Genomic DNA, 16,517 nt, shown 5'->3' with positions numbered 1-16,517 from the left:
ACAGATTACAGTATTTTAACATCTTTTCAAATGTCCTTGTGACGTGGCAATATTGATTCATTGCTCCTTTAATGCAATAATGCAGTCATTAGATATTAATTTACTGATCACTGATTAATCAGGGGAATCAATGGAAGACACTGGAAGGTTTAACAAACCCTTCATAGGCTGGAACAACACATTTATGCATAATGAAAACTGATGGACGTGGCGTTCATCTCTGGCGCCTTAAATCATCTCTAAACCATTGTCTCGCTCTCAATGCTAAAATAGGGATCTTGGGATCAAGTTATCCTGTCTCCGTTTTGAGTGATAACGGGCTCAACTGGCTGAATAATCCAACCTGTGAAGTGCCCATCATCATCATCGCCGGCCTGGATCCAAGACTCCTGTCTCGGAAGAGGACAAGGAGGAGGAGGAGGGCGGGGGGCTGTTTTGTGTGCAAATGGTGCAAATACATTGTGGGTTTAAGGATTAATTGGGTCAATCACAAAATGGTCCATTGATAAGATAATTAGAGAGCCAGAGCCGGTGAATAGATCCGGGGACTGTGCGCTATCTCCGCGCCTCCAGACAGCTGTCTCCGTGCGCAGTGGAGAGGCCTGGCGCTAATAGCACATTACGGATACTGGGCACTTCAAAGGCACGACGCGCTTTGATACCAACACACCCAACGAGAGGGACCACAACACCGTCCTGACGAGGCAGAGGCTGGTGCTACACATTGTTTTTGAATATCGGCTAATATATTTTAAAGTTGGCATAAATCATCCCAAACCACAAATCATTTTATGATAATAAAAAAAAAAAATATGAATGTTGTCACTGATCGGCAACTCGGCCACATTTTCCGTTTTTGTGACATTTGTTTTTTCTTTTTAAATGGCTTGATATTTTCACGTTAGTCCTACAGTATTTCCATAGAGAGTTGCACCGGGTGTATCATTCCATTAGATGTAGTGTAGTTTTGTACTTACATGTGCGTAAATGTTTTTAAGGGTAGTTATATTTCTTTAATATTTTTATTTTCTTTAATATATTTAAACTGTCTCATCCTATTCTGTGGTGTTTTTTTAACCTCATATATTATCACTACAATATAACTATAACATGGACAAAATAGTTTATACTGTGATTTTTAAAAATAACATTATGAGATTACCAGATCTTTTTTAAGGTATTTATTTCATTTATCTATTTATTTAGAGACAATAGGAAACTTCCATATGTTTTAATGATCTGTGAGACACCAAACCCAAACAAAAAATGGTTCTACAGTGGCGTGGAAGATCACTCAAAGCAAAACCAATCACTTCTAAAAAGCCCTCTTGAATGAGTCGTGGTCATCAGTGAATGGCAGTTCAGTGAAATAATAACAACTTTTTGACAATGGCTTGGGGATCATCCTGATGAGCCATTGGCATTCTGTTGTAAGCCACTCAGTGCTCATTTTGTTGCATTGTTGCATAGGTCTTATTAAGGACTAAGCCTGACATTTGTTTGATGCAAATTAAATTAAAAATGTCTTCATGATGGGAATTTATCAGTTCAACAGAGTGACATTTAATGAAGACCGTGAACAGCATAAACTTAAACACCATCACCACATCATCGTTTGATAGCAGCTGTCTCTACATGATATTTCTAAAACCAAGAAGACAGAGAGAGAGTGGAAAACGGTCACTGAACAGTGAATTAAACACACATTTACAGTATGAATCTACAGCAGATGAAGGGAGCTGCAGACAGTTGGGGCGAGGTGTGTCTAGTATCTTCGGGAGGGGGGGGAGTGCTCTTCCCCAGACTCACTGGAGCCAGTGGGTAACAGCCTCATTGAGGTTGAATGAGACGTCTTAATTACTCCAGTTGTGAAAAATAAAGAAGGGAGGGTGGGAGGGAAGGGAGGATGTGTGCTTTGATCCCTGGGCTGTGGGAGTTTTAAATGAGGAGGGATGCCCCGTATAAATAGAGGCAGGCTCAAATGGGGCAGGTCATAACTCCACCAGGACACTGACCAGCACATACCAGAGACTCCCAAGAAACTTTTCCAGGACTCAGAAGACTGTCAGAGCTTTTTATGTGATTTTATCCATCAAAGCCAAAGGAGAGATTACATCTAGCTTCCAGGATAAAAATACAGCACTCAGTGACCATGAGAGGACATTTCTCTATTGAATGGTTGGCCCAGAGCAGCCAGCCAGCAGCCACAGAGAGCCTCAGTGCCTCCACTGGCTCCATGACTGGACTCAGCACCTCTGGGACAAATTCGGAGAGCCTGCCTGGGTTCTACTGCAGACAAAAGTCAGGGATCTGGCAAAATGAGGCGCACCAAGAAAGTGGAAACCAGATGCTTGATGCACACAGGCTTTCCAGTCTCACAGGCTCAGAGAGGAACAATCAAAACAGACAGAGCTCTCACAGTATTCATAATACACAAGGTAAGTTCAAGATTTTGCATAAATTTAACATGTTGAGGAGTTGGAAATTATGAGGAAAATTCATTGGTGACTTGTTGTAATGGACACTATCAGTTTATTTTGAATGGTATCTAAGTGTACTTTTCTTTTTGTTCTCTCTCCAGTGACTGAGGCAGGATTCAGCAGTGGGACAGAGGAGGAAACCTCAGGGTATGAGAGCGAAGGGGGTCATTCCCTTTCCCCCGTGGCCCCGTCAGACAGCGCTTCCACCTCCCCGCCATCACCTCCGTCGGGCAGGAGACCTCGCACAGCCTTCACAGCAGAGCAGATCAGCAGCCTGGAGAAAGCCTTCAAGAGGAATGCTTACTTGGGAACGCAGGACAAAGCTGAGCTCTGCAAGAAACTCAACCTGTCTGACAAACAGGTAAATACCTGAGCTTTACTGCATCAAATCTCTCCTGTACTATTCTTATTCTCTATGATAGATAAAAAAACAAGCAATCCTTGATCACACAAGGCCATCTGTCTTCACTAATTCTAAAGATATTTTGTCTAACAAGGCTTCTCTCTCCCCTCAGATCCGCAACTGGTTCCAGAACAGGAGAATGAAGCTGAAGAGGACGGTGCAGGACGCCCTGGCTCACGCCTGCCAGGCAAATGTAGCCTCTCAGCTGCTGCATTACCCTGAGCTGCAGGCTTACAGGCCCGGGCCCTACCCTAGATATCCCCCGGTACATGAAAGCCCTGCGTCCGCCCCCTATCTCCATCCACCCAGCTTGCAGTACAGCTCCACCTCTGCTCTTCCCACTGTCTCAGCATTGCCCCTGAACTCATTTTGCCAGTACACGAGCCTCCCCGGCATGATGCTGCCCTCAGGGACTGCTCCGCTCATGGGATCCTATCAGACATATCCTCAACATTATTGATATGATGCCAGGAGGGTTTCCTGATGTTCCAAAGTAGCCATTATTGTCCTTGTTTTGAAAGAACTAAGATTTTATTTCCTGATATTTTCTGACTTTAATCTTGTCACGGATCATATCATGGCAGTATGAGTGCAAATAGAAATATATAATTTGTAAGAAACACAGCACAATTACTGCTTGGAAGCTTAATCAAATGAATCAAACAGGGTAGTGTGCAATAATATTTTGATGTGTGTTTATGTTAGTTTGACCTGTAATTGATGTATAGTTTTGTTCTATTTAAATTTGAAGCTGTAAATTGTTTTATTTGATTTTTGTAGTTATGTCAATGTGGCACCAGAGTGTTAAAATAAAATAGTCCCCTGTAATGGTATTGCAGTTTGTCAGTGTGTTTGTGTGCATGTTGTCAGTCAGTAAAATATCACTGAATATTTGTGAATTGAGCTAAGTGGGTTGTGGTTGGAACAGAATTATTTCTTCATTTATGTTTGCTAGAAAGCAATCGCTAGCTGACCTAAGTGAGGTTAACAGTTTAAGTGCAAAGTTGTGGATGTGAAAGTTTGAGGAAGAGTGATATTAAAAAATCATGAAACAAAACTACCATTACACACTCAAAATGTCATTTAGTTTTTACAAAAGATGTTTAGAAAACGAACAAGGCAAAGTTCATATGTATATGGACGTAGATATAGATAAATATATAAAAGTATACAGTAAGTAAGGTTAAGTAATAAGGATTAATAAATAAAAGTTTGGCGGCTCAATGCAGTCGTCTGCATGTTCCTCCCATCCAAACAATCATATCTCATCACACCTGCAAGGACGAAGGGGGGAGGAGAAGATGACCGGTTGTGTTTTAATAAATTTCTTTCTCTGACCAAGAATGCTCATTGCCACACACACTTATTTTATTTTCTGCAAATATGCTTAAGATACATATAACACTGATTTTTCTAAGCTTTCACCAGCAACAATAAAATGAAAGCTTAGATAATTAAACTTGCAGAGCAATCATTCATATTAATTCTGATGTTTCCCAAGTCATCGCACATCCTCAAGGAACTGATCACCAGGTTTAGAGAGACACACCTTCAAATTCTTCGAGGCTTTTACAAATCAAGTATTTTCGCAACACAGGTAAATGCTCACGCTTTTACTGTAAATGCTTCATGGTTGTGATAGTTAGAGCCGTGCACACACTGCAGGAATGAGATACTGCAGCACTATAATGGCAGCTGCGTCTCCAGTTCTAACCTGACTAGTGATACAAGTATTCAAGTGTCTGGATATATGTAACTAGAAACTGCAGTAGGTGCCACAGACAAAAGTATGAGTGACAGTGACATCTTGAGGCTCCTTGGGCAAAGCACTGACTTAATTTAGCTTCTTTCACTGGCCACTGTGTGTGTGTGTGTGTGTGTGTGTGTGTGTGTGTGTGTGTGTGTGAATTTTCAAGGTTGGCACACGAACTAACACTGAGTAGCATAAATGTTTTATAGTTTCTTGGTGTTAATATTAAGATGGCTTTGAAACAGCAAGTATCTTGCACAGAGTTAAAAGCTTTATGAAAACTAGATGAGAACCACATGCACAGCACCGATCCACTCTACCTGACGGCTGCAGCTTGACTGGGAACTGAGTTTTCAGTTGGAGGAGGTCAGATTTTATACTCTGTGAAAATTAATCTCGGACACCAAAAGAACAAAATAATAAGGATCAGAGAGGAAGGGAGGACCGGAACCTAACAGGGACACAGGAAAAACAAATTCAAACAGAGGAAAAAATGGAACAGTGGAGGGGAATTACTGTAAGAGAGGAGCAGGAAGAAAAGTTTAAAAAGTAGGTAGATGGAAGAGTTGAGCCAGAACTGACTTTTACAACTTACTCTCTTTTTACCTCACATTTTGACACAGATTGTTGTTGCCATTGTCATTAGCATATGTCATTAAACCTTGTTATGTTGTTATAGCTCTGGGGACAAAGCTGTGACTGATAATTACCCCTGAATAACCCTGAATTCTCTGATCCACCCTTAAAATAATAAAAATCTCAAGATCACATTTGGAGACAATTTTTACCATACCCAGCTGATGCAGTTAGATCAATTAAATAGTCATGGTTAAAAAATATAGTGAATAAAAATATAAATACAACCTGTAAAGTTGTGGCTGCAAGTTTCATGAGCTAAATTTACATCCCCCATCATTTTTCTGTAAAGTTTGTTGTTGTTGTTGTTGTTGTTGTTGTTGTTGTTGTTGTTAAGTCTTGTCTGTAGGCTTGTTTGTGAGCACTTTTTTCCACCACGAATTGCTTTCAGAATGATGTTTTTTATATGAACCGGAACGAGGTAAACTTTTGAAACTGTTTCATGTAGTGTTGTTGTCTGTTTTTGTTTAGTGTATTATGTAAGCAGTCGCTAAATGACAGAATTACACGTCCAGTGGAGGAAAGTTACAAAAGTTTGACAACTACGTAAACGGAACCTAAATATGAACCAATGACTTATAAGAGAAATGACATGTGGGGGTGATTGGCAACACCCAAGGGCCAATAGAAAAGCGGGAAGAGCGTGAAACGCGTGAAAGTGGCAGACGGATAGACCAATGAAAAGACCCCGAGAGGCGTTTCCCTGGTAACTGTGGAGGGGGCGCGCGCTGGCCGTGTGCACGCAGAAAGAATCTACGCAGGAGAGAGGGAGAAGTTGAATGGTGGAGCTGAAGATGGCGGATGGCGACAGCGGGAGTGAGCGCGGTGGGAGCAGCGGGGGAGGCGGTGGAAGCGGCTTCCAGCACTTCCAGAGGGACCAGGAGACCCAGGAGCTGGCGTCCAAGCGCCTCGACATCCAGAATAAGCGCTTCTACCTGGACGTCAAGCAGAACAACAAGGGCAGGTTCATCAAAATCGCCGAGGTTGGGGCCGGGGGCTCCAAAAGTCGCCTGACACTCTCCCTGTCAGTGGCGGCGGAGTTCCGCGACTACCTTGGGGATTTCATTGAGCACTACGCCCAACTTGGGCCTAGCAGTCCGGAGCAAATCGCCCAGTCCACTGTTGGAGAGGACGGCGGGCCCCGGCGAGCTTTGAAGAGCGAGTTTCTCGTCCGGGAGAACCGCAAATACTACCTGGACTTGAAAGAGAACCAGCGGGGGAGGTTCTTGCGGATCCGGCAGACCGTTAACCGCGGACCGGGGTTTGGAGTCGGGGGCCCAGTGGGCGGCATGCTAGCCGGGCAGACCATAGCCCTTCCGGCCCAGGGGTTAATTGAGTTTAGAGACGCCCTTGCCAAGCTTATTGATGATTACGGAGGAGACGACGAGGAGCTGGCCGGGGGAACCGCGGCCGGCGGCTATGGCGAGCTTCCCCAGGGCACGACCATCATCGTGGACTCCAAACGCTTTTTTTTCGACGTCGGATCCAACAAATACGGAGTGTTCCTGCGGGTCAGCGAGGTGAAGCCGAGCTACAGGAACTCTATCACCATCCCGTTCAAAGCCTGGGGCAAGTTTGGAGGGACTTTCTGCAGATACGCCGAGCTGATGAGGGAGATCCAGGAGAGGCAGCAGGATAAAATGTACGAGAGGAGAGATGAGTCTGAGGGAGATGACGTGGATGACGACTGAGAAATTTGTTAGGGAAACAGCTGATAGTTCAGTTCAGTGAGATCCGCAATAGGGGTATTTTGCAAAAAAAAGAAAAAAAAATGACGCAGAAACGACAGAATTAAAGTGCATGACGAATCGTGCTGTAATAGTCTACTAAAATATGATGGCGTTAAAAAAAGAAGTACATTTGCAGGGAACTATTGGTTTATTATTCTGAAGTCTGTGCTGAGGGGTTGGATTGGTTGTGAGAATCTCAGAAAGTGCTAGTCATGGACTAAATGTGTAAATGAGATTATTTTCGTTGGTTGAAAAAGTGATTTATGCTTTATAAACACAAAGGAAAGAGAGAACCTACTAAAACCAGCAATTTGGTTTTTATAACTAGAAAAAAGCCAAAATCTTTCTTGTTGTTGCAACATAGTTTATATTTAAAGAGTAAGGAGTCTACCGTGACCCAATTGTCATAGATATTTCCATTGCTCCTTGTAAGGAGAGAACCAGCATCCATTGTATTCCTGTTCCAGTCCAGGTCTCTCCTTTGTGGGCAGTATGTGGGATTCTTGCAAGTTAGTCAGATGAGTCTGAGAGGAATGTATAGAAAGCAGCTGTCACTCTGTGGAGGATTGCATTTGACGTGTTAACAGATGGAGAGCTGTGTAACATGGGCTGTGCATTTGCAGGCCCTTAAATGAAAAGATTACCCAAAATGTTACAGGAAGTTACTGAGAGGATTATGTGTAAGCCCCCCCCAAAACAAGGGCCTCTCTGAGACTAAATTCAAGCTTTGACCTCACATTGATAATTGCTGTCTTTGCCACATTCAAACACAGAAAATAAGAAGAACGGATCAGTTTGGACGTTTTACATTTTATTACAGTCTCAGCAATATACAGAGTACCGCCCCTTATTTAAGTGAACGTGTTGCAGCATCTGTTAAGATCTGCTCAGCATGGAAAAGCAATGAGTTCCCTCACACCAGTGCATCCCTGGTGTGTGAGAATGACAGCTCTGAAAAACCAACAAGCAGAGAGAGGACGCGTCCTGTGTGTGCTTAGTGGGAGCCAGCTCCACAAGGAACAACATAAGTTATGGGACCTTTTGATGCACATTTACTCCCACAGCCACTAGGGTCCAAATGTCCTGCAGTTAAGAGGGGAGCGTTGCTTCAGATGGGATGAAGCTTCCCCGGCCCTCCAGCTCTGCTCCTAGAGCCGGTGGACTGTGGAGCGTCAGTGACAAGTCACCATCAGCCTCTCCATGGTGGTCAGAGCTGGAAAGGCAGCTCTCTTGCCAGCACCTGGCCACACACTGGCTTAGCTTACAACAGCTGACTACACACAAAGACTCTGGACAGAAACGCATGGATGGATGTTGTTTTGTTTTTTGTTTTCTTTTTTTTTCTTTTCAAAAGAGAACTATATTGAAATGAGAATATACTTATAAGAAAGAAAGTACTGAACAAAGCAGCAAAAGATATTTTGAAATACTTAAAAAAGCAAAAATGTATGTTGTAAATTAATTTCAAGACAAAGTAAATAAATAAAAGGCTAATTTCGTAAAAAAACAAAAAACAATGCTGCAACTGAAACTTCCAGGATTTTTTAAAAATTCACATGAATTTTCTTAGAGTGAAAGTATAACAATTCATTAATTAAAACAAGATCAATTGCAATACTCCTATGTTGTGACTGTATATTTTTAAAAAGCCCCACTCTTTCCTGCCTTCACTACCACCTTCAAGAGATGAGTCTTCTCTGTGCCCTAATTTTTTGAAGGTGAGCAGGAAGAGGTCATATTGTAATTATTAATGAAATGAGCTTATATTTTGAACAATAGCCTAAATATTGCAATGTTTTATGGTCTTTTACAATGTTAAATGTTATCGTCAGTCAGGCATCTGCATTGACATGCAGTTGTCCTTTTGCTGGCTGACCTCTTTAATAGGTTTTTTGCTAACATTTACCTAAGCTTGCATGATCCAATTGATGTGGAACAGAGCAATGCCTCCTGGGAAGCGATATCCAGGATGTCGCTTAGAGGTCAGGCTGAAATAGGGATGTCACCATTCCACAATATTGGCAGCTGATACCATGCCAGCAAAATTACAAAATTCTCAATAGCACAGCAAAAACAAATCCTATTTGCTTTATTTGACTTGGTACCAAAGTATTGATTCTTGTTACATCCCTAGTCTGAAGAATAAAAAACACCATATCCTAAGGCAATAGACTTGATTCGGAAGGATTTTTTTCCCCCACAGATCATACTGACCTATGCATTTTGCTTCCAGTTTCTTCAGGTTTGGATACAGTCGTAAGCCCTTTTCACACAGAGATCCCACAATACTGCCGCAATGAAGACCCGTCTTTATACCGGCTTGGTTTTTTCACACTGAACCAAACAAAACCGATATAGTCTTGCCCCAGAATATGATTTTTACACAGCGCACTAGTGTTACGGTAGCAGGGGCATGACGTAACGCAAAAGCGTCAGCATTGTCAAATTTGTTTTCCTAGGAGGGCTAAGATAAGTTAAGGTTTGGCATAAGCTGGTTAAGGGTAACAATAGGGAAGGGCTGTAGAGAATGAGTGTAAATCATTAAAATACTCAAGTCAGCTTAGTCCCATTCTGCCAGCTCTCCCTTTTACACAGATGTCGATTCGGCTTTGTGACTACCTCTCCTGCCGGCTTAATGCCAGAACGACAGTGCCCCCACCCCCCACTCCGAATTTGTACGTTTTGCTCAGAACAGGGGTGGAGTAATGCTGCAACATTCATGCTTTGAGCAGGCTGTGTAAAAGGGAATATAGATATGTGGCACTTAAGGCTTTCATCTCTCACTCTGCCTTGGTATTGATCTGATAGGTTAGAAAGTGTTTGTTGTCCAGAACCTTTCATTCCAGCATTTGAAGGATGTAAAAGTAGAATTCAACATCAAACCTGTCTTCAGTGGGAGCATGTGCTTTAAAGCAGTCACACACGCCCTCAACCAACACACCCTATTTTGTGTGACACGGCAGCTGTCTCTTAAGTGTGTATAGTCTGTGGTCAGACCCTGCCAGACCTCTTCATTCAACAGTTAATAAAGGATATCTGCAGGAAACAGGCTTCCACAGTCTAGCTGCACTCTGTTAAACACAACACCACCACTCTCAGGGGTCTGCGACAGTGAAAAATCGAAAGGATGTGCCATTTAGTCCTAATCAGTTCATATGCTTCACATCCCTCAGAGCACTAAGGAGATGATAATATTGCCTGAAAATACATAGACAGCTTGTTTTCTGACTCTTGTTTCAGGATTGGGGGGTGGAGAGGAGAGACAGGAGACATCAGGGTAATTTGATTCCCTCGTCTCCTCCCCTTGCAGTGATCTCCTCATGTCTTCTTGCGGCCAATTGGGTGGTTCTTTTTTCTCCGGACCCCTTCTCCTTGCTTCTCCTCGATGTCCCCCCACCCAGGAGTTTTGTAAATTTGGAGTAGGGCAGCTGTCGGGGCACCCATGTGAATGCTGTGAGGGTGTGCTGACAGGGCTTGCTGGTTATTTTAATGTAGGAGGCCTCGACCGACTGACATTCCTGCTCATGGAGTCAGCTGTGCCATTAGGGCCTCGTTGCCTGGGGACACACACTAGTATAACGGTTTGATTGTGCTAAGATGTGCTCACACGTGGCACACAAACCCAATAGAAGATATGATCACTGTCTTTTCCAATACGTAGGTACTGTGTGAGTGCACGCTTTTACACAGAGAGGCTTTATAAACAGGTCCACTCATAAGAGGTGTTTGTCATGGTGGGGAGACCTCTGAAGGCAGTATCCTGATCAGACTTTTTTGGCATTGCATGTCCATGTTGTAATCTGTAGTAAGATGATGCTGTTTTAGTTCTTCAGCATGGTCAGCTAGTTGGTTTGCAGTTTCATAAGACCCTAATAACTTTCCTGTTCAAGCTCCTACACTTGTACACCATCAGTATAATGGTGGGATTCACCCTAACCCATAGAGAGAAATAGCCAAGCCACAGCTATTTAAAGCTTTGATAGAAAAATGAATGCAGTACAGTCTTTTGGCCATCGGGGGAAGTCCTGAGCACTTGCTAGATTGAGTAGAATGGCGGTCAATGGTGCTAAATGCTATTGATTCCAGATATTTACCAGCAACTACACCTTAAACTGCCATTGTTACACAGCCCAATATTTACAACAAAGACATAATTACATAGCTACTTTCAGATTTCCACTAACATTGAGGCTATCTGCTGTTGACTCAGTTGCTCCAGATTTTATTCAGTACATAGAAATGTGTTTCTTCTTAACCATCAATGCACATTTAAAAAAAATGTAGAGAACTGATGTTATGGAAAAGTCCAGCTGACTGACTCATTTCACTATTTACCCCACTTTTAGTTCTGGATGTCGCCCCCTGGATGTGGCCTCACAGGCGGGGTATCTCCCTGTGTCGACTATCTCTGGATTCACACACAAAGTGCAACTGAAATATGTTGTCACGCACATGCATTTTATATTGTTTGACTGTTGTTGCGTCTTTTATTGGTAATGGTCTGTGTGTGTGTGTGTGTGTGTAGTGGTGTGTCTGTGAGGGAGACAGAAATCATAGTGGCTTCATAAAAAATAATAATGTCCCTTGGAGTAAATCAGTGAATGAAAATCAATTTCCTGACCATGCTTTTATAGGTACAATTCAACTAATGTATCCTATCTCATGAGCATAATTGTATTTACTTTGTGTGACTATCCCACTTTTGAGAAAGTAGTAATGGTGACCCTGTTTGCCACTGACCTGTAAGTAGGAAAGTCATCCAAGTTTCCCTGTTCCATTTGGCTCTTCCTCAAACATTGCTGTTTCAAAGACTTTCATTGTGTGTATTCATGATTTTGCATCCCTGCAGTATGACAATCAGGGCCGCTGCGAAGCTCCAATATGTCACACCAATAAACAAAGCCACATGACCGCCTTTCATCCTCAAGCCCAGTACAGCTCTGCATAGCCAGACCAGCGCACCTTTATCACATCTTCACATTCAGGGAGGATTTTTCCTTTCACATTTTTCCTTACACAAAAGAAGCACTGATTATTTCCTACCATGAAACTGACTTGCCTTAAACAATTTCTAGCCATGTTTAACCAGCCACAATTTCTTGCTCATTAGGAAGCAGGAAGCAATGGTTAGTTTGGATGTATTCAGTTTGCAGAACATACATGCAACTTCACGCTTGGTTATCACAAAATGTGTATTTTCCCCTGCAGGATAGCCCCCACTTGGCCTTGTGAAATTGCTCACAAGCCCTTGTGCACCTACAAAAATAACCACCCAGCAAATCACTGTCCTGTTTCTCCACCAAATGCTGGCAGAAACACTCAATTAAGGAGCAGAAGGGAATTTGGATCTATACGACCACTGTAAAATGAAATCTGAAGACATAGCTGCACGTCCAGATCATATATTTTCTATGGTCTACCCTTACATAAGCCGTGACCATAAATCTAAGTAAAATGATGGTGAATATCTCCATAAATCTGTAACACATAGTTTCCACAGGGCACAGCCTGGATTAGCATCTTCGCTTTCTTTTCAACATTGGCTCAGTGTGGTACTTTCTTTCAAATGTCTCATCTGCAGCATCTTTTGATGTCATAGAAGGCTTTATAATGAAACAGACAGCCTATTGAGTATTGGACTACAGTGCTAGGTCTGGTCAGAGGCTGCTGCTGCTGCTGATCTCTAGCAGCACTCCAAATTGTGGGCCTGCATCTGCTCATACCTAAGCCTCCCTTAGCCCCTCTACATGTGCCAGTACTCATTAGTAATTCTTTCCTGACTTGTTGTCCTTAATGTACAAATCTAACATAATGCTTGGGTTCTGCTTCCTAATGGCTAAGGAATTAGTTTCTGATGAATTAATCTCAATTGCTGATCCCAAGGACTTCAGCACGTGGTTATGCTACAGATTTTTATTGTCCCCGGTGTCATCGCCTAGTTGAGTTTTTGTGGTGATGGCAGCTCACCAAAGGTTTGCGTGAGCACTTCATTCAATATACAATGCCCCTATTTTCCAAAGATCTTTCCAGCTAAGCATCCTCCTTTCCACTTTTTCCAAGTTCATTTATTGCCCCTGCTTAGCTTGAAAAATGGCTTTGGCACATCTTGGCACGTCCTCACGATGGTGACTTTGCCCTGCTGTCAGTTTCCTGGGTTTTTGTGTGTGATGCTGAATTCCATGCATGGTTGCTTGTGCCAATGCTAAGGCTTCTGTGGCCCTGGTGCACTTGCCGTGCAGATTCAGGCCTACTTTTGTGTATTTAAAATCTGGTAGGCTAGACCAGGGGTTTTCAAACTTTTTAAAGTGCTGGATCCCCAAGGCGACTATCAATAAGCCACAGACCCCCATCTGAAGTGATTTGCCTTAAAGGGGTCCTTATATTGAGAGATATTTTGGTTTGTGAGAGGCCAGGGATTTTCCTCCAGGGGGTCCTCGGCAAAATGAGGAATAGTTCAAATGCTTGTGAAAGGCGAATGTGAATGCTGCCATGTAAACGCAAGAATCTGAACACTGATAGAGTATCACTGATCTGAGCTTATTTTAATACTTATAAATATAGTTTTGTTGTCATTTTTATTTTATTTTATTTTATTGTATTTCTTTTTGTTATTTTTTCAGTTTTTCAGTTTTTTTGTAATTTTCTGTTCTTTTTTCTTCCTTGTAGTCTAATGTTTTTTTTTTCGTTTGTTTGTTTGTTTTACTAATGAATTTACTAATGGGCTTTTTTCACATTTTTTTTTTTTAGAAGAAATCAAGTATATATGTGCAGGTTTCAAAGGGTTAAATTGTTTTGATGTTAAAACTGATTTAACACCTGTGCATACATGGAAACCACTATAACAAGTGTTAAATTACATGGCCTTACTGTAAGTGTTGAGTTCATGAACACAGACATATATCAGTAAAACACCACAATACATGAGCACAAACTAGTTAGTCTTTCATAAGAGGGATGAGTCACCAACATATAAGACCAGTAACATCAAGTTGTTTATCAGCAGATGATTGATTTTATCCCCTATTTTTGCCAAATTTGGATGCATACTGTAGGTTCACTAAATATTACTTTCGAAATCCATTTCCAATTACAGCAGCTTGATTTGAAACTGTGATACTTTTCAAGTATAATTGATGCTTTTGATGCTTCATGTACATATGTCAGGGCATTGTGTATATTATGTTAGTGGTTCTAAAATTTTCTTTCAGTAATGTACCCCATTTGAAATATTTTTTTCAGCAGAGTACCCCCTGACCAGTGCAAGAAATATCCTCACTTGATGACCATAGCAGCAGATTTTTAACCACAAACACACACATTTGACATCCTCAGGAAACCTGGAGGAAATACTGAATATAATATGTGGTTTATCACACTTACATTTTTTATTGACCTTATTATGGCATGGGCCAATTACTTTAGGAATTATGCATGAACAAAACATTTTTTTTTTAACATTTAAAAAAAAATAATAAAAATCTCACGTACCCCCTGTAGTACTCAAACATACCACTAGGGGTACGCGTACCCCCAGTTGAGAAACACATTATGGCATTTGATACCAAAACAAGAGATTTTGAGACCTTAATCACCAACTAATTGCAAGACAATACATAATAAATTCAGTTCTGGAGTTATATTCAGTTACATTTCCACAATATGAGTAATTACTGATATGATTATAATAATTAATATCTATAATTGTCTATTATGTTTATTCTACCAAAAGCATGGTCTATTTACAACTATACTATTTATATATGTATGTGTGTATGTGTATACCTATATGTACACATACAGACACACACACACACACACACACACACACACACACACACACATATACATGCAATCGGCCCATTCAAATAGAAACAATGACATGGATTATAAGACGTATACGTTCCTGAGTAATAAAACTTGTTCTGCATTCACTCTAGACTGACTTGCCCCACATGTATCTGCACGTGTCAGGTTGCTGTGGCTCTGGCCACTGCACTCCGCATCACACACTGAGTGTAATTGCTCAGTGTTCAGCTGCGACACCATTCTGTGCGATTGCACCCTTTCAGACTAACTACAACAGATTAATTATGAATAAAACATTACTATTTAATGCATCCCTGAAAACATGTATCACTTGGTGACATTTCTTGGTGCAGTGCTTTGACTTTTGCAACACTTCTTCCCACAGCTGTCCTACATACTGAAAGTACATCAGAGGTTACCGACTATGCATTATTAAATGTTGTCAGGCAGCCCAAAGGCACAGTCAAATGCAATGATAATTTTTTGATATTCTGAAGTGTGAAATTTTGCAGCCTCCATTTTGACAAAACATGTTGCTACTCTGCAACAAAAAAGGGCAGAAGCAAGAATGCAAACCTGAAATTTATGTGACATCAATTCCTAGCTCTAATATTTTTCCAAACCTATGGACAATCATTCTCTGTCTGCGCTCTTGTAAAATCATCCTCAGGGCTCTTGAAGATGCCAAAATGCATAGTAAGTCTGTGAATGAGGGTGTTATTAAGCTGTTATCTAAAACTCAGTCTCTTATTCACTGTCAGCGGAGCAGCTTCTTGAAGTGCCTGTTGATGGCACCACCAGATCTGAGCTCAGGCCGTCTTGTTCATCTGTTCAGGGTCATAGGACCAACATTTGAACTTGAACAAACATACTGGCCCACGTTGCTCTTTTCGCTAAATGAGACTGTTAGATTTTATGTTTGGGTTTTTTTTGTGCTCTATTTCCTGTGTTCTGACTAGGTAATATATGGCTCTCCAGTCTCAAATGTCTGGTGTAATTTCAAAGATTTAATTATTAATTGTAACATGGCAGATTTTTTCTTCCATCTTAGAGTTAACACAAGCACACATTGTAATTTTTGTCTCACCACCCTGGTTGGTGATTGGTGGTCGATGGTGGTGGTAGGGACGTAGTTCACTATACTGACTGACACCTGCTCTATACTGTACCACATATTGGGAGCCACTCCTGTGAGGGAAACGGCACCAAGATAAGGCACTACCATAAAAAATGAAACAACAGTTATTTACAAAAATGCACTGAGATACTGTATCTTCAGTTCAAGCACCGGTGAATTGTATCCACAGTGGTGTTCAAATTCCCTTATCTATTATATACTGTAGGACTAGAGTGTAAATTCAACTTACAGGAGAGAACAACTCTGGAATCCAAAATTTTGAGAAGACTAGTTATGCGTACTTAAGGACACCAATATGGAAACATTTCACCAAATCCAAGGAAAAGTTGTAAATTATGAAATAATAATAATAATAATGATAATGATAATGATAATAATAATAATAATAATAATAATAATAATAATAATAATAATAATAATAATAACAATCATGTCATTTCCTCCTTTTCTGCCTCAATCCAGTGTTTTTGAAGGAAGAAATGGGTGGATTTTCCCATTAAAACTTGTAAACTTGTAAAAATTGTACCCATAATGCCAGGCAGCAACATCACCAGGTGAAATTGCTGGAAGGGAC

The 16,517-nt window shown here is 41.3% G+C and overlaps 2 protein-coding genes across 2 annotated transcripts; both read left to right on the top strand.

Moving 5' to 3' along the window:
- The first annotated feature begins 2,152 nt into the window (after positions 1-2,152).
- Positions 2,153-3,417, top strand: ved (ventrally expressed dharma/bozozok antagonist). Its single transcript, XM_030065844.1, has 3 exons — positions 2,153-2,438; positions 2,582-2,841; positions 2,996-3,417. The coding sequence occupies exons 1-3, from the start codon at positions 2,153-2,155 to the stop codon at positions 3,341-3,343; spliced, it is 894 nt and encodes a 297-aa protein (XP_029921704.1). The 3' UTR covers positions 3,344-3,417.
- A 2,582-nt stretch (positions 3,418-5,999) lies between these two features.
- purbb (purine-rich element binding protein Bb) lies at positions 6,000-9,167 on the top strand. The gene has a single exon (XM_030065368.1). It carries the CDS (start codon positions 6,049-6,051, stop codon positions 6,958-6,960), a length of 912 nt encoding a protein of 303 aa, XP_029921228.1. The 5' UTR covers positions 6,000-6,048; the 3' UTR covers positions 6,961-9,167.
- The last annotated feature ends 7,350 nt before the right edge of the window (positions 9,168-16,517 follow it).

The sequence above is a fragment of the Myripristis murdjan genome, chromosome 12, assembly GCF_902150065.1.
Source record: "Myripristis murdjan chromosome 12, fMyrMur1.1, whole genome shotgun sequence".
NCBI lineage: Eukaryota > Metazoa > Chordata > Actinopteri > Holocentriformes > Holocentridae > Myripristis > Myripristis murdjan.
Note: the sequence above shows the minus strand (reverse complement) of the source record. Positions and strands in the feature narration are given on the sequence as shown.

Coding starts and splice junctions, on each gene's coding strand:
- ved (XM_030065844.1), top strand. CDS start 2,153: ATGAGAGGACATTTCTCTATTGAATGGTTGGCCCAGAGCAGCCAGCCA. Junction 2,439..2,581: donor CAGTATTCATAATACACAAG/GTAAGTTCAAGA, acceptor TTCTCTCTCCAG/TGACTGAGGCAGGATTCAGC. Junction 2,842..2,995: donor TCAACCTGTCTGACAAACAG/GTAAATACCTGA, acceptor CTCTCCCCTCAG/ATCCGCAACTGGTTCCAGAA.
- purbb (XM_030065368.1), top strand. CDS start 6,049: ATGGTGGAGCTGAAGATGGCGGATGGCGACAGCGGGAGTGAGCGCGGT.